Consider the following 22,761-nt stretch of genomic DNA (forward strand, 5'->3'; position numbering starts at 1 on the left):
TAAGATTAGTACCTGTTATATGATAGGTTTTTTATGAGTTATGTTAGATCTGAAGATGCTCTACCATAGAGTAGAGAGAAAATTTATCAATAAATAAATAAATTTTTGTTGTTTCTTGCCTGTGACCCATCCAAATATTCAAGTCTTAATAATGGAAAGGCAATCACTGAAGAGTTTTATTAGTACCTTCTTTTTCACGTTAGCCAAACTTTCCCTGGGTGTATTAGTAAAAATTACTAAAATGAAAAATTTTCCAACAGAAAATACAATGTCCCTAGTTTTCAGCTAGAAAATTCGATTGAAAAACCAATCGTTTTTACGACTGTTTTACAATCTTCTGATCAAATAGGCCTTTTCATAAATTATTTTGAGTGCAGAGACTGCCTCGTTTTGAGACTATTGCCAAGGTGATTAAATACATTCAAGTCTCCAAGTGATAACTTTATGAATAGAGTCAACTTCCTATGAACTCCTCTGGGAATCAATTACCATAGCAATAGCTTGAAAACGATAGGTAAGTGTTGTTCGTGACGTAATTTATGAAAAGGTCTATTGATATGATTTTCTTATTTTAGATTTTACATTAATTTCCCGTTTTAGAAAATAATACATTAATATTAGAACCGAAATGGATGATAAAAAAGTAGGATTTATTGGCGCCGGCAACATGGCATATGCCATTGGAAAGGCTCTTGTATCGAGCGGTGTTATTAAAGCTGGAAACATCATGGCTAGTGCTCGAACTAGAACAAGGCTTGATGCATGTTGGAAGGTGCGAATGTAATTATTTGTTGAGTAAAATCTAGCCCGGGGTCCGCTTTTTTATAGACTGAATGGTGCGATTAAGTGGCCCAGTAGTATATGGTAATATGCCAGAAGTATATGGTAATATGCCAGTAGTATATGGTAATATGCCAGTAGTATATGGTAATATGCCAGTAGTATATGGTAATATGCCAGTAGTATATGGTAATATGCTTTTGCTTAGGCGGACTGTAAAACAGTCCGTCAGATTTTCGTTGTTTTTGCCAGGTAAAAAAAGAATGAAGCATTGAAGCATTGATTAATTGATTGATTGATTGATTGATTGATTGATTGATTGATTGATTGATTGATTGATTGATTGATTGATTGATTGATTGATTGATTGATTGATTGATTGATTGATTGATTGATTGATTGATTGATTGATTGATTGATTGATTGATTGATTTGCTTTCTAGGACTTGGGAACCAAATCAACACTTGACAATGAAGATGTGGTCAAATTTGCAGATATCATTTTTCTCAGTGTAAAACCTCACCTTATATGTGACGTCATTAAACAAATCAAACAAAGCTCAGGTCCAGCAAAATTGTTTATCTCTGTTGCAGCTGGAATTACGATAGCCACCATGAATGAGGTATAATATCTTTTTTTGCCATCTAGAACATTTACACGGATTTATCATTACAGTGGAGCCTCTTTAACTCGATCTTCTATTACTGAATGTCTCCTTAACTCGAATAAATTTTCTAGTTCCTCCAGTCAACAACACCTTATATACAAAATCAAGGCTTCAATTTACATGAGTTATAAGACCTAGGATAAAGTCAGTCTCAAACTTTTATGCATGTAAAAGCTCTACACCGTTCGATTTTTACGGAGAATAATCTGAAAGATTAAGGGCTCTGACCATAGTGAATTTTTCATAATTGCTGTGTTTAAAATGTGTTTTCTGAATGATGTAACCAACAAAATTATGAAATGTTATACATTTTCTGTTAGACAAACTATTCCTGAATCTGAAAATTCAAAAATTGCATTGGAAAAATTTGATGAAGAAGAAAATGAAGACTTTTGCGAGGAAGAGTATTTCAACTTTGAAGAGCTTAGTTTCGGCGAAGAAAAAACATTTTGAAAAATTTTTCGCAGTAGATGGTGTATCTTTTACCGAATAATAAATATTTTTGCGGAAAATTTTTGTAAATGCTTCTTTGTCTCGAAATCTTCAAAATAGTGGTTTTTCATCAATTTTTCATCTGGATTTTTCTTAAAAAAACAGTCATAACTTTTGACACATCTTTTTAGAAAAATTTTCCGCAAAATTTACAAAAGTTCAATTCTTTGCGGAAAGTTTGAAAAAAGTTCGAAACAAGAAGGTTAATTACCCATTAAAACTTAGCACTTTTTATAAAAGAAGGTGATGCAACATATTATTAACGCCTTTTTAAAGTTCATAACGTCATTTTTGCAATTAAGTTCTTAATTACTCTTACGGGGTTTGATTAAAAAGCAATTTATAAAAGCAATTCTTTGTTAAAAGTGTTAAAGAATCTAAAACATAACTTTTATGCTCAGATACTAAAATCAATTTTCTGACTATGGTCAGAGCCCTTAAAGGTTATTGAAAAACTGAAGAACGCGTGCTGAGAAACTGTTCAAACAGTAAAATAATATCAACCTACTCATTCTAAGGCAGATTATTATTGTATTTTTCTCTTCTTTATCCCCAAGACTTTTGGAGTACCAACACGTATTGTCCGTACCATGCCCAATACTCCATGTATGGTTGAATGCGGTGTCATTGTGTACGCACTAAGCTCGGAATGTCTACCCAGTGATGGTGAAATGATCAAAACCATGTTGGATCCTATAGGTGGGTGTTTTTTATTATTCTTTGCTTATGTTGCGATTATACGAAGCGCAATTTATGATAGTTTGCTCTTCAAATCGTTCCGACGATGCATTCGATTAAGAGCAAGCCAGGGGGGGCACTAAGGCAGGGCACAGATTTCTGTAAAGCCCGATGGGCTAGATGTCGTACTTTAAGCTCTTCCAAGTAAAAAAGCGAATATCGCAATAATATTACTGCTATTGTTTTCGAAAACCTGCGAAGCTTCTTATTGGTCTAGCGCTAAAATTCTACTGTAATGTCACGTGACTAAGGTATGATTACCTAAGCTTGGCATTTTTTCAGCCAAAGCACGATATCTAAACGGGTATGTGTGAGCAATAAGGGTACTGTTTTCCATACCTAATACCCCCGGAGAGCCATTGTTTAGGTACCAAAAATTGAGCCTACATATGACCGACGCAGTAATTATAAACCTCGGAAGTAGACGAGCGAGACGGATCAGAGATATTTTGTTTTACATTTAAAATGCGGTCAAGGAAATTGCTAGAGTTTCCCCAAAACTGATTATGGGTTAGCCAAATATGTGAACGCCAAACTTAATTGTCTCATTCTATTATACTCCCCTCCGCTCCAACCAGATGAACGAATTTGGAAATTAAATGTTTATTTAACAATAGTTAAATTGTAGTTCAATTTTAAATCGTCTAAATCACTCATTCCGCCTGCGGTACTACTGGGCCTTGCGAGTAGCGTTACTTCTTATTTGGTTCTGCGCGGTATTGGCTATACTCTGAAAGCACAGACAAGGTTAAGAACCACAACGACCAATGTAACAATCCTTTCAGGTTTAATTGAAGAAGTGCCTGAAAAACAAATCGATTCTGTCACATCTTTAATGGGATGCAGTATAGCATGGTATCAAATGGTCATCGAAGCCATGGCGGACGGGGGTGTTAAAAATGGCGTACCAAGGGCGTTGGCGTATAAAATGGCTGCTAAATCAATGGAAGGATCAGCTAAGTTGGTATTGGAAACTGGGAACGCACCAGGAGTGGTAATTCTCTATAATCTATTTAAGCCTTTATGTGCCAACTTTATCCTCAATGATATTTCTTGGTGCTTCGACTTTCTACAATCATGTCGAAATATATTGAGATTTTAGTGTGTTTTAACGTTTTTCAGAATTTAAGTTCGGGCCAGAATTTCTATTTTAGCACTTCCACTTTCTTTCATTGAATATTTCGATTTTGGAGGGGTGGCTTCTAGGCTATATTCCGAGCCTTATTGGAGCAAATTTGAGCTTCTAGCTTCTAAGTCTTAAGTCTCATGTTAATTTGTTATGTTTAAAATTTGGCAGGGAAATTCTCTTTGTATCAAATATTGTGTCCATGATTGTAGTCCCCCTACTACTGTATATTTGTTAGTGCCATAAGAAGTTGAATCTTAGAATCAAGAGAGTAATATTCTCCGTTCGGATGTGTTATACAGGAGTTCTTCACTTGAACTTCTTGACAAGTGCTATATATTTTTCTTTATTTGTATCTTACAGTTGAAAGATCAAGTGACGTCACCTGGCGGGTCGACTATTTGTGGATTGTACGAATTAGAGCAGAGTGGCATCAGAGGTGCTTTTATGAAAGCTGTCGACGCTGCCACCAAACGGAATCAAGATCTTGGAAAGAAATAGACTCTTTTGTAGTTTTTTAAAGTAAAAATTATTTTTTTTTTGGAAATACTGTAGTTTTGTTGATTTTTTAAAGAAAAACGAAAACTTTCAAATTCAGGGATATAATTGTTATAATTTTTGAACTCAAATACAGTTGACGCTCTCTAATTCGGTTATCGAAGGGTATCGATTTTCATCGAATAAGGAAGTGTATCGAAAGGTTTCAATAAGGGTTTCAATTTTATCGAAAATGGAGCGTATAGAACAGTAGAACGTCGAATTAGAGAGCGACAACTGTTGCAACATTGCATCGTTCGCTGACCATTATATGACTGTGAGGTTCCAATAGTTAGCTAATTTCAGAAATTAAGTATAAATTAAAAGTACGCGGATTCTAATAAAATATGCTCGATTTTTTTCTGAACGCTATTTATTTGGGTGTGCACCAAATAATATGGAAGTTTTCTCTATGCAATCATATTTGTTCTATCTATCATCCAGGTTTAAAGTATTCCCGAGATTGAGTCTCGTATTCTTATCAGCAAAAATATCCAAAAATTTCCAAAAAAACAGCAATCAAATAAAAATGAGAAAGTTCTTAGAGGCATGAGAGATGAGATAGGCTTTAACTTTGAATTGAGATGACAATGATCAACCTATTATAGTCGACTGATTCAGGGGTCTTTATTAAGTTGTAGGAACCACTGCTTGCTCGGTGGGCAAATTTGGCAAATGAAAGACACTTTTTTACTGGACGGTGCTAAAGTGGGGTGGTCAATTCTGTAAACCCACGACAGCTGATATATTTTTGGTAGAATCTCATGTAAAACATCCATTTCTGGGGTCGTATAATACTTTTCCGTCATGTCATTAGGATTGCGGACCGGCAATTTTCAGCACTGGTCCAGAACCACCCCTATGTACCCCCTTACTGAATAGTGTCCTCGACAGATGCTTATAGCTGAAGCTTTAATAAAACCTTTTATAACAAATCCTTCATTCATTCTAGGATTGGTTGAAGAAGTGCCTGAAAAACAAATCGATGCTATTTCTTCGTTGATTGGATGTAGCATAGCATGGTATCAAATGGTCATCGAATCCATGGCGGACGGGGGTGTTAAAAATGGTGTACCAAGGGCGTTGGCGTATAAAATGGCTGCTAAATCAATGGAAGGATCAGCCAAGTTGGTATTGGAAACTGGAAACGCCCCTGCAGTTGTAAGTTTCTATATTATTACTCTCTAATTTGAGGTTTATACAAAAACAGCAAAAGTTATGTTGCCTTCAATTAGTATTTCAGTCATCAAGGTGGGGACAATGATTGCTGAAGTGAGTTTTAGGGCTCAAAATCACAATAAAACTTTTTCCCTTTATGCATTCTCTTACTAAATTTCCCTTCAACATTTTGCTCTTTTTCTTTATTCGTATCTTACAGTTGAAAGATCAAGTGACATCACCTGGCGGGTCCACTATTTGTGGATTATACGAATTAGAGCAGAGTGGCATCAGAGGTGCTTTTATGAAAGCTGTCGACGCTGCCACCAAACGGAATCAAGATCTTGGAAAGAAATAGATTTATTTTCTAGAAATATTTTTAGTTATAATATTGATTGGAGAAAAGAGAAATTTTGAATTGAAAATTTTTTGAGGTTGTTTACGCACCCAGAATATTGGTCAAAATATATTGAGAATTTTTGGTTAATTCCTCGTTTTTACAGATACTAAGGTCCTAAGTCTAATGTTAAAACTCATAGTTGAAACTCTACCCTTCCAACCTAGGTTAGAGCGCTTCCAAATCTCCTCATTTTTGGTGCAAAGGTGCAAAATGGTGGTGGGCAAAATGTGACGGAGCCTGATTTTCAAAAACGGGGTTTTTAGAATTTGTGAAAAATTGGGTCATTAATTTTTTCTGATTTTTTGCATGAAAGTAGGGTACCATCATAGGTAAAAGATGGCTCAAGCAGATTTTTGCAAACAAAATTTGTTGGATCAAAAAACGCATGTTTATCTATAAGAATCACTATTAATATACACACATCAATGTTCTTAGGCAAATTACTCACTTTTTTATGAGATAGATGTTTTTATGCTCATGAGGGCTTACTTTTGAAGAATATGTGTGTTTAGACATGAAATTTTGGTTGCTTGGCGTGTTTTTATAGAAAAACCTGCCAAATTCCATATTTTTTTATAAGCACATTATCAATTACTTAGGTATTAGCTTTTGTCGAGATTGGCTCTTTCATTCTTTATGATTTTTTGCACAAAGATGCATAACTATAATCCCTCGAATGTGACGGAGCCCGATTTTCGAAAAAAAATGTTTTTTGGGCAAATTTGGGCCCTACCGGGTAAATTAATGCGTGTCCAAATTTTCGTTAATTACTTAATTCTTCGGACCCATCATCACCCCTTCTAGCATAATAAATTATACCTTTAAAGAAGCGCATTACGATGTAGAACATGAAAATCGGTGTTATTTAAATTTAGGTTTTGCCAATTTTACCAAAAAATGCTGACGTCAGCAAAACTTGTTTTTTAAATAACTCCAGTTTGGCTAATGGTATAGACATGAAATTCGCTATACAAGTGTCCTTGGAAAAACTAAGTATTGTAAAATATAATGTTACTTAGACATCTTTCCAACGATACCAAACATTTTTTTATAATATGACAACTTGAAAATTTATGTCCAAAAATAAAAACACTGCACACCTTTTTGACACAGACTTGAGTATAGCAAATCTTACAGAGGGTAAGTGGCACATGGGTGCTTATGCTCAAAGTTATTATAAAATTATTTGCATTTGAAAGCCAGCCATTCGTAACCAAGCCCGTACTCTAATACAGTATGATTTGAGTCTGCTAAATTACGTGGGTTTGACCCACGAACCCACGAACCCACGAGCAATTTCAACCCACGTGATTTTTTTTTTGGACCCATGAACCCACGAACCCACGAGATATTTTGACCCACGAACCCACGAGACATTTTAACCCACGAACACCCACGAGGGCACGGACCCACGAACCCACGAACCCACGACACGCACGTAACCCACGTAATTTAGCAGAATCGTATGATTTAACCTGTTTGTTATTGAAGTTAAAAGAGAACAATGTTTTTTTACAGCTTGCGATCAAAACCCAAGGGCGGGGATACTGGCTCGACGGCCGACGGGGACGTGCCACTGGAGTTTGAAATAAATGGACCATGTCAGATCAGAGGAATGTAAAGAGATGGAAAAACAGCTTCTTCAGAACAATAGACAAACGGCTCGTCATACAGGGTGTCCCTAATTAAAGTATCGAGTTTGAACATGCGATTGAGTAGAAACTTTTATGTGTGTGTTCACAAAATTGTATTTTAAGCTCTCCCTCTTTTTTCTTTGTCATTACGATTAATTTATACGTTGCAACTACCTTTTGTAATAAGCCTGTGTGATGGAGAACGTTCTTATATTTTAGCGATAACACACACAAACTTTTCTACTCAATCGCATGTTCAAACTCGATACTTTAATTAGGGACACCCTGTATACCAGGTCCTTTGCCCAAGGGAGTTTGTTTCGAGCTAATGGATTTCTTTTGTTGTTGCTTTAAAAAAGTTGTATAATTAGCTTGGTATGACGAAATTCTTTTGTTTCAGGTCAAATTATGTGTACACTTTAGGGGCTTATATTTTGGGGAGACCTCTTTTATACCAAAAGATACCTATATTTTCTTGCTCAGAGTTTTCTAGCGATTCTAATGATATAACGGCATCAAGACCGCATAATTAGATTAAAAGCTAAAGTGCACGAAAATAAGAAATCAAATCTGTCTTTGATGAATTTCTATCAATTTTTTTAGAAATTATTTGGTATCATTGTGATGAGAATTTTTCAGACTACAAGTTAGTGTAAAATTTGTTACTGGATACTGAAAGTTTAAAAAGTAATGGATCAAAAACGAATCGTTTTCAAAATATCGCTTTGGTAATTGATTCTATGAAGGGTTGTAAGAAGTTTATTCTTTTAATGAAAGCAGGGATATGTTATAGTGGAGCTGGATGAAGGACAAGAATTCCTTAGCGGATTGCTTCTTTGTTTTTCTATTGTAAACTGTTCATAATAGAAATAAATCTCTGTCCCCTTAAGTGGTCTGTTTTTATAAGAAAAATTAAGCAGACAAAGTATTCATGCAGTACGTTTGCACATATTTTGCTATGATGTTCCCGCTTTAAAATAATATTTGCAGAAGATACCCCAAAGGCTTCCTTGTAAATGAAATCTAATTTTATCAGCCTTTTTCGATCAAATTCTCCAGCTGAAAATTATTTTGAGACAGACTTTAAAAATAAAAACTTTAAAGTCGTTTGACATTAACGTAGTAAAATTAAACCTAAAACCTCAGTTTTGCACATAACAGCATATAGAAACCAGCCCTCTTCGCATGGCGAGCTGTTTTTTTCTGAACTTTTGTAACGACCAAATTAAAGGTAAAACAAAAGAGTTTTCAATAGACACGATCAGAACACTTCGGGTAATCAGAGAAGCACTTTTTCTATTCCATCCCATTTCTCTGGTCAGATATGCAGATATGAATGATTAGCAAATTTGGATCCTGTCAGATATCTTTAAAAAAGATAGCCTTAAAAAGTGACCCTGACCAGCGGTACGTTCCCTTACCCAATTTTCCTAGGTGCCTCCCCGGGGATCAAGATCATTTTCCCTTTCTCCTTTCCAAAACATACCGACTGAACTTCCTTCAACACGGATCCAGCAATGAATAGAAGAAAAATCGAACTTGAAATTTCAAGAAGTTCTTATCAGATCGTCACGCCTACAGACACAGACCAAGCTAGACCTACTTTGTAAAAAGATATGCATAGACCAAACTAAACCTACTTTGTAAAACGATATAAGGTTCATTAGAGACATTTTCACAGTGTCGGCACGAGTTTGTAATTAAAAAAGTTAAATTTCATATCAAATTTTAATGCCAGAGACAGAGGTCGTGTTAACACTGCAGACCTTCCTTAATTAAAATGTAGTTAGGAGAATCCTTTGTTGACTACAATACAGAACGTGCATTTAACAAAGAGTCGAACGCGTAGTATTGTAACTTTAAATCGATCTTCCTTAACTAAAAGTCGTAAGCTCTATTGTCTTAAAGGTAGGGTAGAGGCTTCCCTTAAAACAAAAGATTTTATTAAGGAAGATACATTAACATGAACAAAAGGAGCGTTTCGCGCAATAAAGTTAATTTCAGCAAAACAGAAAAGATAAAAAAAGACCGAAAAAATGTAATAATTGAATCATATCAATCAGTGTTGTTGATGCGTGAGGACGATTAATCTCAAAACTTCAATCCACTTATTTGGCTTTAAGCGCGACATCAAACTATTCGTAGAAAACAGTCTACAAAATTACATGAGATTATGAATTAAAAACGACCAATCAGAAGGCTTAAGCAAAATCAATTATCTGTTACCAAAAGATTTTGTGAAGCTACAAAGAACTGTGATAAACCAGTGTATTCATTTATCATAAATCTCTTTGTTTGTTGTTAATGGATTTAATTAAGGAAGGTCTGCAGTGTGAACACGACCAGAGATAGAACAAGGCTTTTTCAAATGTGCGTTGTCCAGCTCCACTATAACATATCCCTGATGAAAGCACACTTGAAGACTCAAGGTGTTTAATAAGCTTGGTAATGGTTTCAAATTGAGGCAGTCGTTGTACCCGGCGTTGCACTCAAAATAATTTATACACCCCCTTCTCACAGACCCACTGGGAACCCTTCCCACTGGAAAAATTGGCCAAGCTATTGTCTCCGGTGGAAAATTATCCTACTATTTTTGTCCCCACTGAAAATGATTAAATAAACCAATCCTCGCTAAAATACACACTTTTTTATAAGAGTTTCCGCTATAAGAATATCAAGGTGAAAATTGGCTAAATCCCCTAAAAATACCCTCTAGGGTGTATTTCACAGAATTTGATAAGAATACAGTCATTTTGTATTTGGTTAACAGAAAAAACTGCTTCCTTTGTTAGAGATAAATTGAAGCTTTGAGGAAGAAATGTAATTTTAACCCAAATCTTCACTCAAAATTCCAAAACTTATTTGATCATTTCTCATGATTGTAAAAAAGTCAAGTCTAAAAAAGTAAGAATACGTTAAGAATATTTCACCCTCAATTTTGGCACTTTCTTAAGAATACTTGACCCTCATCCAAAGCACACTATTCTTATAAAAAAAAGCGTGTATTATGCTATTTTTCCATCCCCACTCAATTTTCTGACTTGAAAAAAAAAAGAATTGAAATCCCCAGCCATAAAACATAAGGGAATATCAATCCCCATCGAGTTTCAGTCCGTTTATTTTATCCCCACTGGCTGAAAAAATCCTATCGGGTCTGTGAGCAGGGGGTGTATTTATGAAAGGAACTATTAGAATATTTGAACCTTATTTATTTCAAATATATGCAACACTGCGATCTTTAGAGTATAATGTTAATCGGGGAAATCAGAAGTCATTATTTGTTATAAGTGCTTTAAAGTTTCTTAAAATGACCCCATTCTTTGGGTCGATAAAGCCCTAGTTTGTACAATTTGAACACAAAAGTTTTTTTTAAAGAAAGTTGTTCAAAATCGGATAATTTAGGAAATGTTTAATTTCAGCTCCCTCAATAGCCCGCCACATCCCACGTGAGCTCCCTCAAAACCGTACCCTGAGTATCAGAGGTTAAGTTATGTAAATATAAAATGTTTAGGATTTCCCAAAATCACAAATAGCAAGAAACAATGGGTCTTGTTTGCATGATAAAGGCCTGTTATCGTGGCATAATAGAAACTTCTCCAAATATGGTTACAAAGAATACAAAAACGATAAAGCCCAACAGCCTATAAGTTGAGAGCTGTTTCGCGAATTGCGAATCAAGCTTCAAAATAGAGGAAGAATATGCATTAGAAGGAAGAATATGTATTAGAAGGAAGAAAATGAACCACAATATTGAGTTAATGAAACTTTTTTATTTGTCTATTATCCCAGCTACTACAAACATTTGGGTTTTGTCCCCAAGGTTGCATACTTGCGTCAGATTTGGTTCCCTCACGACCATACAAATGTAAAACTACATGATTACCCCCTTCTTACAAGCTAAGAAAGAATACTTCATCTTCCAAAACTTTAAAAACCAGGGGGTATGATCTTTGAAAGGTCGTATCGTATATGAAAGGGCTTTAAAACTTTTCTAAAATATCGATTAACGCAGTCGGCAAAATTCAGAAGATAATACACAAAGATAGCAATTGATAAAATGATCAAGTTACTCTTAATCTTTGGCCTTCTTGGTCTAACATACGGGCAATGCCAAAGATATCCACACTGGCCAAGTGAATTTCGCTGGTCATACGCAGGACGTCTTGGTAATGGCTGGAGATGCACAAGAATTTTGGAAACAGCAGATCCACACACATGGGCGGACAATTACTTTTGCGAGCGAACCGGACCAGGCTACATTGCAAGTGGTATGAGATGGAGTTCCGCTGGTAAGTGATGGAACGTTTTTCAACGTTGAAACAACGTTTTTCGGTTTTCTGTTAAGTTTCCCTTGTATCTCAGGCGTTCACTGTCTTCCTGTTAGCAAGAGAAAATATTATTTAAAAATTTGATAATTATTTCTTCACCTCACAACAGGTCCAATCTCTGGCATGAGATGCACACGAATCATCGAGTTCAGCTCACCAGCCAAACACACATGGCGAGATAACTATCTATGCGTTCCACATCACAGCCCCTTCATTTTTGAATGGTCAATGGCTGGACCAATCCCTGGAAAATATTGCGTACAATGGATCGAACCAGCAGAACCGTTGGGTCATACATGGCGTGATAACTTTTTGTGCGGTACCGTGTTCCCACGTGCACGACTCGCCTACAATTAATTTATATTAACAATGATTGAAGTTTGAAATAGACGATTAGGTTACAATAGTTTGTAAACGATGACAATAAATTCAAAATCTTCATTTGACTTTCAATACTCCAATCTTAAATTTCTACTCCAATTTTTTTAGAAAATACTCATCTCGATGAGAAAAATCTGTCAGAAACTTTTTTTATATTGTAAAGTCGAAAACTGGTTCAGAATGCACAATAGTATAGACCTTTTTTTACAAATTAACTCACGAGCAACGCTTACCCACAGATATCTGTAAAGCCCGAAGGGCTAGATTTGCGGCTTTTATCAAAAAGTGAAGCTCATCTTTGGAAGGATTTCCTACCAGAGTCACGTGACTAAAATATGCAATTTCACAGGTTTGAGAGATGTGAGATAGCGTTTGCCGCCTACGTTTTTTGATCTCGCGCTCCGAAAGCAATCAAAATGCTTGTACAGGGTGTCCCTAATAAAAGTATCGAGTTTGAACATGCGATTGAGTAGAAATTTTTAAGTGTGTATTCACAAAATTGTATTTTAAGCTCTCCCTCTTTTTTCTTTGTCATTACGTAACAATAAATGTGATGGAGAACGTTCTTATATTTTAGCGATAACACACACAAACTTTTTTACTCAATCGCATGTTCAAACTCGATACTTTTATTAGGGACACCCTGTAGTGGAGCTGGATGAAGGACGAGAATTCCTTAGCGGATTGCTTCTTTGTCTTTTCTATTGTAAACTGTTCATAATAGAAATCCATCTCTGTCCCCTTGAGTGTTCTGTTTTTATAAGAAAAATAAAGCAGGCAAAGTATTCATGCAGTACGTTTGCACATATTTTGCTATGATGTTCCCGCTTTAAAATAATATTACCCCAAAGGCTTCCTTGTAAATGAAATCTAATTTTACCAGCGTGTGTTATTAATTTGAGAGGCTTAAATGATTCCTCTTTAAAAATTTCGGATGTAAGTATTTTAACAAATATTGTTTCAGTTGACTTGAAATTTTTTCTATAGTCAGACATACCGACTCGCTATCTGAAAACATCAGTTAGAAAGTGAGGCACCTCGCGGTTTAGCGCAGTATTTCAAATGGAAAAATGCTATTTATAATCTTACAGAAGAAATTTCTTATAACTTTACTAATGAAACAATGTTTTACATTTTTTTGAATTGTCATTCACCAATGTTTTACAGACCCTGACGTCCCTCCTTTTAAAAATCTTCTTCTCCCTTCATAAGGTATTTTCTACCCATTGATAATTTCATTTTTTAGAACAATTTTATAACAACAATGGGTGTCAGGAAAATTGCCCCCGAGAAAACTGCCCCCCGGAAAACTGCCCCCCGGAAAACTGCCCCCCGGAAAACGGCCCCCCGGAAAATTGCCCCCTAGGAAAATTGCCCCCCAGAAAATTGCCCCCCAGAAAATTGCCCCCTAGGAAAATTGCCCCCCGGAAAATTGCCCCCTATTTTTCCATTTTTCGAAACTAAATCTAACTCAATTTTCAACATTTGGGAGATTTTGGATTACGCAATTTTACGTGATCGCGTCTTAACGGATTAAGAGATCTAGAATATTTTGGGGCTATATTTTGGTCCAACGGTTGCAGGTTGCAGCCGTAATTTTCATTAAGTTGACGCTTTTTATAAGGAATAATGTGGTTTAACCATGGAATACAGAGAAAGCGTTTTCTCTGTTTAGCGATAGTCAATTTCAATGTGTTTTATACTGTATTTCTTTCGCTATTCAAGTATTTTCTTTATGGTTTTACAAAATTTCTTGGTCATATGGAATGGATAACTTCATTCTTACTATAGTCCTCACGCTGACCATTGATCTGCTTTGCATGTTTTAGTTTTTAGTTTTTTCTTAAAGAAAAAAGACGCCTCAAAAACGACTTTTACAAGTTTTGTATGAGGTGGAGAAAGATAGTCGAGTAATAAAATCACTTTCAAAAAAATCTTTCCCCATTTCTTAACCCTAAGCGCCCTATCCGTGCTATCTTAAGCTAAGGGAACTAATTTTTACTAACTCGCCAAAATAAGTTCCCACCAAAATAATCTATTTTTCTTGTTGATCCAAACCCCTCCTCCGCTTATCAATTTTTCGGAATCTGAAACTTCTTTTTTGTACGGATTATGCTGTTTTAGCCTTTTTTCCAATCCACCCCCGCTGACCCCTCAGGCAAATTAAGGCACGTCCAAATTTATCTTAATTTTTTATCACCGTTTCCACTTGTCATAGCATATCACTTCATACATCGAAAGAAGCGTATTGGAGTGTAGATCACTGGAATAGCTGTGCCATAATTAATTTTTTCACCCAAAAAAAGATATTAGACAAAAATCAAAAAATGCTGACGCCAGCAAAACTTGTTTTTTGAATAGCTCCAGTTTGGCTTATGGTATAAACATGAAATTTGGACAAAAGTTGCATATCAATAATAGGAACATTTTTGCATAATTTTTTTTTGCAAATTTTGCTGAAGTCAGCAGAAATCAGCAAAATACGAAATTTTGCAATAAAATGCTGACGTCAGCAAAATTTCAAAAAAATTTTTTTTCAAAATGATCCTTTTAATGGTGTGCAACTTTGGTCCAAATTTCATGTTTTTACAATAAGCCAAACTAGAGTTATTCAAAAAACAAGTTTTGCTGACGTCAGCATTTTTTGGTTTTTGCCTAATATCTTTTTTTGGGTGAAAAAATTAATTATGGCACAGCAATTCCAGTGATCTACACCCCAATACGCTTCTTTCGATGTATGAAGTGATATGCTATGACAAGTGGAAACGGTGATAAAAAATTTAGGTAAGTTTGAAAAATCTGGACAGGCCTTAATTTGCCTGAGCCCCGTTTACTAGGTACCCTAAGAGTAATTCAAAACTACTTAATTTTACAGCTACAATGGCCATTTTAAGTTTCATTGGATTTTATAAAAAAGTGGAAAAAAAGATGGTGGGGGGGGGCAATTTTCCGGGGGCAATTTTCCTAGGGGGCAATTTTCTGGGGGGCAATTTTCTGGGGGGCAGTTTTCCTAGGGGGCAGTTTTCCTAGGGGGCAATTTTCCGGGGGGCAATTTTCCGGGGGCAGTTTTCCGGGGGGCAGTTTTCTCGGGGGCGCAATTTTCCTAGAACCCAACAATGAATAGATAAGGACAATAATCTAGGAAAATGTTTAAGCAAATTAAGGGCCAAATTATTAGGATATCAGAAATTTTAAAGTATTTTGTACCTATCAAGTTTTGATGATTGATAAAGTCCCACTCATGCTCAACTTTAGAAAAGAGAGAGTATTTGAACATTTTTCACAGGAATCAAGCTTCAAAAAACAAAAGTTTCCCCGAGGTACTTTAGATTTTTTTACAGGAATTCAATTTCGTGAATCAGTATAATAATAATATTCATTGTTTTCGCGAAAGGTTTTATTTTTTAATAAGAGTGACATCGTTTGCTTACTCATAAATTTAAATTCACAAGCTTTAACATATTGGATTGACACAGATGTGGAGCAAGGTTGGCCAGAAATATATAGGAAAAGACAAACATCTTCTTGCTTATATCAGCATAATATAACAATAGGCAGACACTGTCCTGATATGAAACGGGAACACTGATGTAAAAATAAAACCTTTAAAGCTAGTTTGACATTAACGTAGTAAAATTAAACCTAAAACCTCAGTTTTGCCCTAGAAATCAATCAGGAGTTTGCAACGAAAATCGAAAAACCTTGCTAAATAGGAATTGTGCAGAAAACCGTGAAAACGGAAACAAACAATAGATCTCACGATGCACAATTTTGCAATCAACTATAGATATCATGCTCAATGTTTACACATAGCTGCAATCAAGTGTGCAATAAAGCCTGCAACCTTATCTAATCTAGGATAAAATTCGGTTTAATTTGATTAATTGTTCATTTAAATTGTATAGTTTTCACACAATAACAATTAAAACGTTCGAAACATTAAGGAATTGTTATTGGTTTAGGCTTTACGGTCCAATGGATCTAGGCTCCTCTTTTAAATTTCGGTAATAAATCGAACTTTGCATAAAATCACTTCTATGGTAGTTCTGCAAAGCGAACTATTGGCATTTATAAAAATGGTTGTTGGAAAAGCTGGTGAAATCAATTTTTTCATTTTTTCGTATGATTGCAAGATTGGTGTTTTGACCAGGGTAGCTAAAAACAGGATCAACTTAAATTATGCACAATGAGCTTTCGATATGCTGGAGGCAAAGGCTGGTAACAAATACATTCAATTCTATTTGCTAGTTGCTTTTGTCCCCAGGCTATTAATTGAGCTCATGCTGCAGTTGACCTGATTCCTAATATTGACAGAAGAAAATAAAGGTAAGATTTTAAATTCTTGAAAGTTTGAAAATGTTAGGACATTATGTTTACCTGTTATTAAAATTTTAAAAAATATAACTAAAATTCTATATGTTTTACAAGAATTGAGTTACAAGAATCTTCACTAATATACAATATCTAATATGGAAATATGAAAATGGTATATAAAAGATTTAAGTTTTTTTATTAACAATGTATAAAATATCTTTAGAAATTTGTTCCATCGAACCTTTACAAAAAGCGCTTATCCGAGTAGTCATCAAATGAAAACAAAAAAAACTAAATGATTCTAAAAACCAACACATTCAAAAAATATTCCCAATCTTAAAAGCAATTTCTGATTAAAAAATATCTTGGTCCCCTGACCCCGAGACTAGAACCGATATGAAAGATCTGCGTTCCATGACGTTTTTTTTTTTGACTAAGCACAACCAGTAATGGCATAGAAGCATCAATCGTATTTGACGTTTTCTCAAAAGGACCATATGCTAGTTAAACATCTTTCGTAGCTTTTGGGTGTAATGAAGATTGATTTTGTTAGTTCAAAGCAAGGAGCTTGGTTTTTTAAATGCATTTATTGCGACATGTTATATTCCTATCTTTTAGCAATATTCCTTGAAACAATTCTTGACATCCTTCATTTCTTGTTCATTGAGTGGACCAAGTGGCGACCGTGATGGGCCACCGTAATAACCACATAAGTCCATTGCGTATTTCAAAGCTGGTACATTGTATTTTCGAGTAACCTAAGATAAAAATACATGTTTTTTTATAAAAATAAGAATGTCCATGATGAAAATGGCCAAAAAATTAAGAATATGTTAAAAAATATCGTAATACATTGTTTTTATTTTGTTGTTTTTTATGCATACACATAAAAAAGTATTCTGTTTTTATATTACTTTTCGATGATTTTGAAACTATGAATAGTAAAATCTAAAAATTAACCTTAAGAATATGTTAAGAATATTACATTTTCGACCAAAAAGTTAAGAATATCCATGATGAAATGGATTTACACGATTTTTCTTATAAAAGAAATCGTGTAAGACTTTCATAAAGAAGCTAATGATGGTAGACGGGCTTTTCTTTATCTGGTAAATAAAATCAAATGTACATGTTGAATAGGTTTTTTTAACCATCTGTATAAATCAAGAAAACGAAAAAGGAAAAGCGAATTCCGCTCAAACTCGCAATTTTTTCTTTGGACTTGAATTCAATACTGGATGAAACGGGTACTTTCAAAAGTGAGTTGTAAAGTAAAAAACAGCTTTTAACGCAATGACGATGAAACTTTTTAACTAAGATGTAAGATAACGCCAGGAGATTAACATTTAGAATGTATTTCAGTGCGATTTGAAAATATAAAGATTCAGTAAGCGATATGGGTATTATATTTCAAGGACTTAACACTTAAATTCGAATTTAATCAAAATATCTATCTTTTTGCAGTTAAAAATTAGCAAGCAAACATAATTTGATATTAGATTCCATTCTTAAATCTCGTCCTCTTGAATGTTTGTAATAACCCCGATATATCATATAATAGCTAATCCTATTTAGAAAGGGTTTCTTACTGCTTGATTGGGGGCGATCAATTTCAGTTGGAGTTCCCTTGCTTCATCTAAACGACCTTCTTTGCACAACGTAGCCAAATCACAACATTCTTGTCCGAGAATATTGGCTAACGCACAGATACCACCGACAGCTCCTGGAAAAGATTATAGCAAAATTATTTGGAATTTTTATACGAAAAAAAGCGTAATAAGACGATAGAGGACTGATTATTTATCAGTGGACAAAAATAATCCCTCTTGTCAAACTGGCTTTGAAATTACAGATTCATACTTCGTGGGGAAGAAAATCCGTCAGAGACGGAACATTGATTAAATCTGATTGAATGAACGTTTCTTACGCGAAATTTACGAGCTCGTGACAAGTAAAGTAAAGTTAAATTCTCATTAAAGGTTTTGTTTTCAAATAAGAGTAATAGAGGTTGCTTACTCATCAATTTTAATTTACAAGCTTTTTCACATGGAATTGACATTGGTATGGAGCAAGATTGTGCAGAAAGAGGAAAAGAATAACAATGTTTTGTTTATTCAGCACAATATAACAATAGGGAGACACCGTCCTGATATGAAATATGTGTCTGCTGTGAAACGGGAGCACTTACGTAAAAATAAAGTCTTTAAATTCAAAATATTCAAAATATTCAAAATTTTAAATGTAAAATTTCTAACCTAGATTCATAGATGCCATCAAGAAACTGGCCCCTCCAGCTAATACTTGGAATCCTCTTTCTCTTGTTTCACTTATGATGTGACCAATGTTTGTAATCTATGAAATAGTTAAGCATGGTGAACACAGAGATAAATTGAACTAAGAGATTCTCGTTCAAAAGAAATGCACACCTCTTTATTAAAACGCAGCAAAACCCTCACCCTGAGAACAAAAATTATCAAATGTTTGAAGTACCCTGAAAGTTTATACCCGTTTGAAAGCTATGCTGAAGCCCCCCTCAGTTTAAGTTGAAGTTAAGGTGAAGTTTTATCTTTGGCATACGCACTTAAATTTTGAGAATCCTTACTTTTCAATATCTACACAATAGAATTTGAAACCCCCATTTTTTCTTATTCTGATTGGTACTTAGCTCTTCATTCTTATGTTCACCTGATCACAAGACAAGGGTGTAATAAAAATGAATAATCTTTTTGAAATAAGAAGAGACTGAAGATAACTTAAAATCACTAGAAATTAAAAACATTAAATTATTACATTTCCACCACTATCTTTGAAACCAATGATATTAGGATGTTCGGAAAGTTTTATGATGGCATCTACTGGAAATTCAAAACCAGTATTTGAAGGAACGTTGTACAAAATGACGGGAATACTTGAAGCATCTGCAACCTAAGAGTAGAATAAAAAATAAACAAATCTAAAAGGCTTCAAGAGCAACTCCTAAAGTGTAGCATTACAACTTCAACTACACTGACTACAAAATAAATTCATAGTATAAATGAGATCAATATAAACACGAAAATGACACTGTTTCTCTGAAGTCGATATTGGCTCCATATATACTGTCAGCAGTATGCAGTGCTGAGTCAAGGACGAAATGCATATGCTATACTGCCACCCAATCCCCTGAAAGAAGATAGTTGGACAGAAATTCTATAAATTCTTTTATAAACATGAATGACACTACCACTATATGAAAGACTGATTTTATTATCCTTTAAACCTGTGTGTAGTGGTTGATCATTGCAGCAGAATTCATTCGGTTTTTGAAGAAAGCAGGGGTAACAACCAAGGCTGCATGAGCTCCTTTTTTTGCCATTTCATTTGTGAGCTCAATAGTCTCCTTTGTACCTGTGATAAAAAAAACATATAATAAATTAATAAGAAGAAAATCAGCTGGTAAAATGGAAATTATTTCTCTCATAATTATCAAGTGCCAAAGTGGAATATATGCAAATTTGCCTTTTTCTCCTCTTTACCCAATTTCTTTAATTTTCTTAGGTTCCACCCAAAACTATTTTCTGTGCAGAACAAATTGGACTAATTGCTGATCTTCATGAAAATAGTGAAAAATTAACTCAAATCATAAAATAATATCCACGCAAAATTTTATTAAAAAATCTACTTTAAAAGATAAATTATTGCATTATTGACTTTTTCTGTTTTTCTACAAACATAGTTTGTTGCTGAATTAAAAATTTTATAACATATAATAAACAAAGTAAAAATGTGAGCATATAATGAAGACCTGGGGGGTACTAGGGTACTAGGTACTGTAGGTATGTGCCGCCCAACTTTCGACCCTTGAATCGTTAGCGGGACTAAAAAGGAGGAAAAAAAGAAAAGTGTTGAAAATTTTACGATCTTTATTTGGACTTACTTGACCAAATTTCCGGACCCTTAGTGGGACTTAAATTTGCTTTTCTGATTTTTCCAACACATAAGTGGGACTTTGGAAGTCCAAAAAAGATACCCTTAATGGCGGCACATACCTGTACCCTTTTCTAAGTACCCCCTCCCCATTGGGAATGAAGACAAAATAAAATAGTTTGTTCACACTTTGAAAGAAAATACAATTTATGGAGAAAAAAATTTACCTTCACAACCAGACCCAACAAGGATGGTTTTATTGCTTTCAACATTTTCAGCTACAAATTGGACCATGTCAATTTTTTCTTCTGTAGAAAGGGAGACATATTCTCCATTGGAACCTTGTACAACATATCCTGATAAATATGAAAGAATACCGGGTGCAGCAGAAAAAACTTTGGACGTTTGGCGAGCCACTGAGGCCGAACAAAGTCTTGTTTAGACTCAAAACCACTTTTATTAGAAAGAGGACATGCTAACTTAAATTTTGCGGTATAACTTTTTAAGTTTGGTCAAGTAGTTGTCAAGTTATAAGCTTTTGAAGTCAAAATTCACTTTTCGAAAAGTGTAAAAAACACGTAAAAAAAGGTGTATTAAATTTATGCAAATAATGAAAAAATAGCTCAGTATTTGACTTATTTAACGACTTTTACGACATAATTAATTGTTAAAATACTTTTAAAAGCAGTTTTCGTTTACAACATAGTCAGTTTTTAGTAAATAGTCAGTTTTTAGAAATATTTGAAAAAAATTCTTATCGAAAACGCTTAAAGATGCTTAATTTAATACCCTTTTATTACGTGTTTTTCACACTTTTCGAAAAGTGAATTTTGACTTCAAAAGCTTATAACTTGACAACTACTTGACCAAACTTAAAAAGTTATACCGCAAAATTTAAGTTAGCATGTCCTCTTTCTAATAAAAGTGGTTTTGAGTCTAAACAAGACTTTGTTCGGCCTCAGTTGGCTCGCCAAACGTCCAAAGTTTTTTCTGCTGCACCCGGTATGTGAATGGATTACACAGCTCACAAAACTAAAATAAATGTATACTTTAAAAAGAAAACATCTACCATATAGGAGTTCTCAAGTTGCCTGCTGGAATTCGAGATTATTTTGAAACAATTGGACATACACAATTCAAAAGATTGATTTAATATTCTAAGCATTTCAACACCCACTTTTAAAATTTGATTATATGTCATATCAAATGTCAAATATAATTCTGGTAAAAGTGAAAGACAAAAGAAATATATAGCTGTAAAACCTTTAAATGGGACAGCACTCCATTTGTCCAAGTTAGACTTTAAAGAATGCCAATCAACATCCTCATTAGCTTTGAAAGGTGTTGGAATTGGTGGGTAAATTCCAGATAGATCCAAGTCTGTGCTCATTGAACGAGAGGCTACCTTTCCATCATGCAAAAGCAATCTGACACTTTTTGAAAATTTTGAGAGATGTTTCCCATCAATCAACTTGCGAGAGAAAAAAGTTGTCACTCCTGCCATAACTTTAGAAAGAATTCTGTCAAATTAAAATCAAAGGAATACCTATTACATCAAAGAATTGAAGTCCTTGCTGTTGCAAAATTGGGATTTAAAAAATCTGCAGATCCTGCAAGCCTGCACAGTTTCTTGCCGTTCTTGCCACATGAAGCAGGAAATGATAGGTTACAGTCCGTAAAAGGTTTTCTTTTACTCATTTGTATTTTGCCGAACAAATTTCTAAGATATTTTTAAAGGTCAACTTTTGTTCGGTAATATCAACTTACCATAGTGCAGGACTGGAAATACTCTTATTTGTTTACATTTAATGGGCGGAATATTTCTAGGCGAATAAAGGCGGCAGGAAAGGCGTTTCTTGTTCGGTAGATCTGTTTTAAATTTTTTTGGTACACACAAACTGATGACCCTTCCTGCCGACATGTTTATTTTCGAAATGGCTGTGAATTTTTTCAGCTCTCTTCTTGCTCTGGCACTGTTATACCTATCTTATTGTATCGGTAAAGTTTCATGTTTTGTATTTTACTTCTTAAATTTTCATTCAAACAACAGAATTCACGAAATGCTTCTCCATCCCACACCCTGATGAACATTCTAGAGCGAGTTCACTCTGACTCTGGTGGGTTTTGCATGTGTGGCGTGGTGGTGTATTTGAATCGGCAAATACAAAACGCCTACTACCTACTACTTAATACTTACTACCTACTACTTACTACCTACTGTAAAATAGCTCAAAACGGCTCGAAATTACCTTTAAAATATTCAGCATGTTAAAATTAGCAAAATCTGAAACTTTGGTGG

The 22,761-nt window shown here is 34.6% G+C and overlaps 3 protein-coding genes across 4 annotated transcripts; 2 read left to right on the plus strand and 1 right to left on the minus strand.

Moving 5' to 3' along the window:
• The first annotated feature begins 579 nt into the window (after positions 1-579).
• On the plus strand, positions 580-5,922 carry LOC136817966 (pyrroline-5-carboxylate reductase 3-like). 2 transcript variants are annotated; one of them, XM_067074317.1, is made up of 5 exons: positions 580-772; positions 1,224-1,403; positions 2,498-2,639; positions 5,294-5,502; positions 5,720-5,922. In XM_067074317.1, the coding sequence occupies exons 1-5, from the start codon at positions 629-631 to the stop codon at positions 5,855-5,857; spliced, it is 813 nt and encodes a 270-aa protein (XP_066930418.1). In that variant the 5' UTR covers positions 580-628; the 3' UTR covers positions 5,858-5,922. The 2 variants fall into 2 exon arrangements, with proteins under 2 accessions (XP_066930418.1, XP_066930417.1); XM_067074316.1 differs by lacking the exons at positions 5,294-5,502; positions 5,720-5,922 and adding exons at positions 3,464-3,672; positions 4,168-4,401.
• Positions 5,923-11,537: 5,615 nt separating this feature from the next.
• Positions 11,538-12,314, plus strand: LOC136817834 (uncharacterized). The gene is made up of 2 exons (XM_067074167.1): positions 11,538-11,822; positions 11,971-12,314. Exons 1-2 carry the CDS (start codon positions 11,591-11,593, stop codon positions 12,216-12,218), a joined length of 480 nt encoding a protein of 159 aa, XP_066930268.1. The 5' UTR covers positions 11,538-11,590; the 3' UTR covers positions 12,219-12,314.
• Positions 12,315-16,581: 4,267 nt separating this feature from the next.
• LOC136817810 (4-hydroxy-2-oxoglutarate aldolase, mitochondrial-like) lies at positions 16,582-22,098 on the minus strand. Its single transcript, XM_067074128.1, has 7 exons — positions 21,726-22,098; positions 20,690-20,818; positions 19,816-19,943; positions 19,347-19,481; positions 18,812-18,908; positions 18,146-18,279; positions 16,582-17,314 (listed from the first exon to the last, which is right to left on the minus strand). Exons 1-7 carry the CDS (start codon positions 21,964-21,966, stop codon positions 17,171-17,173), a joined length of 1,008 nt encoding a protein of 335 aa, XP_066930229.1. The 5' UTR covers positions 21,967-22,098; the 3' UTR covers positions 16,582-17,170.
• Positions 22,099-22,761: the final 663 nt, after the last annotated feature.

The sequence above is a fragment of the Clytia hemisphaerica genome, unplaced genomic scaffold (genome assembly GCF_902728285.1).
Source record: "Clytia hemisphaerica strain Z4C2 unplaced genomic scaffold, Clytia hemisphaerica genome assembly, whole genome shotgun sequence".
In the NCBI taxonomy this organism is placed as follows: Eukaryota; Metazoa; Cnidaria; class Hydrozoa; order Leptothecata; family Clytiidae; genus Clytia; species Clytia hemisphaerica.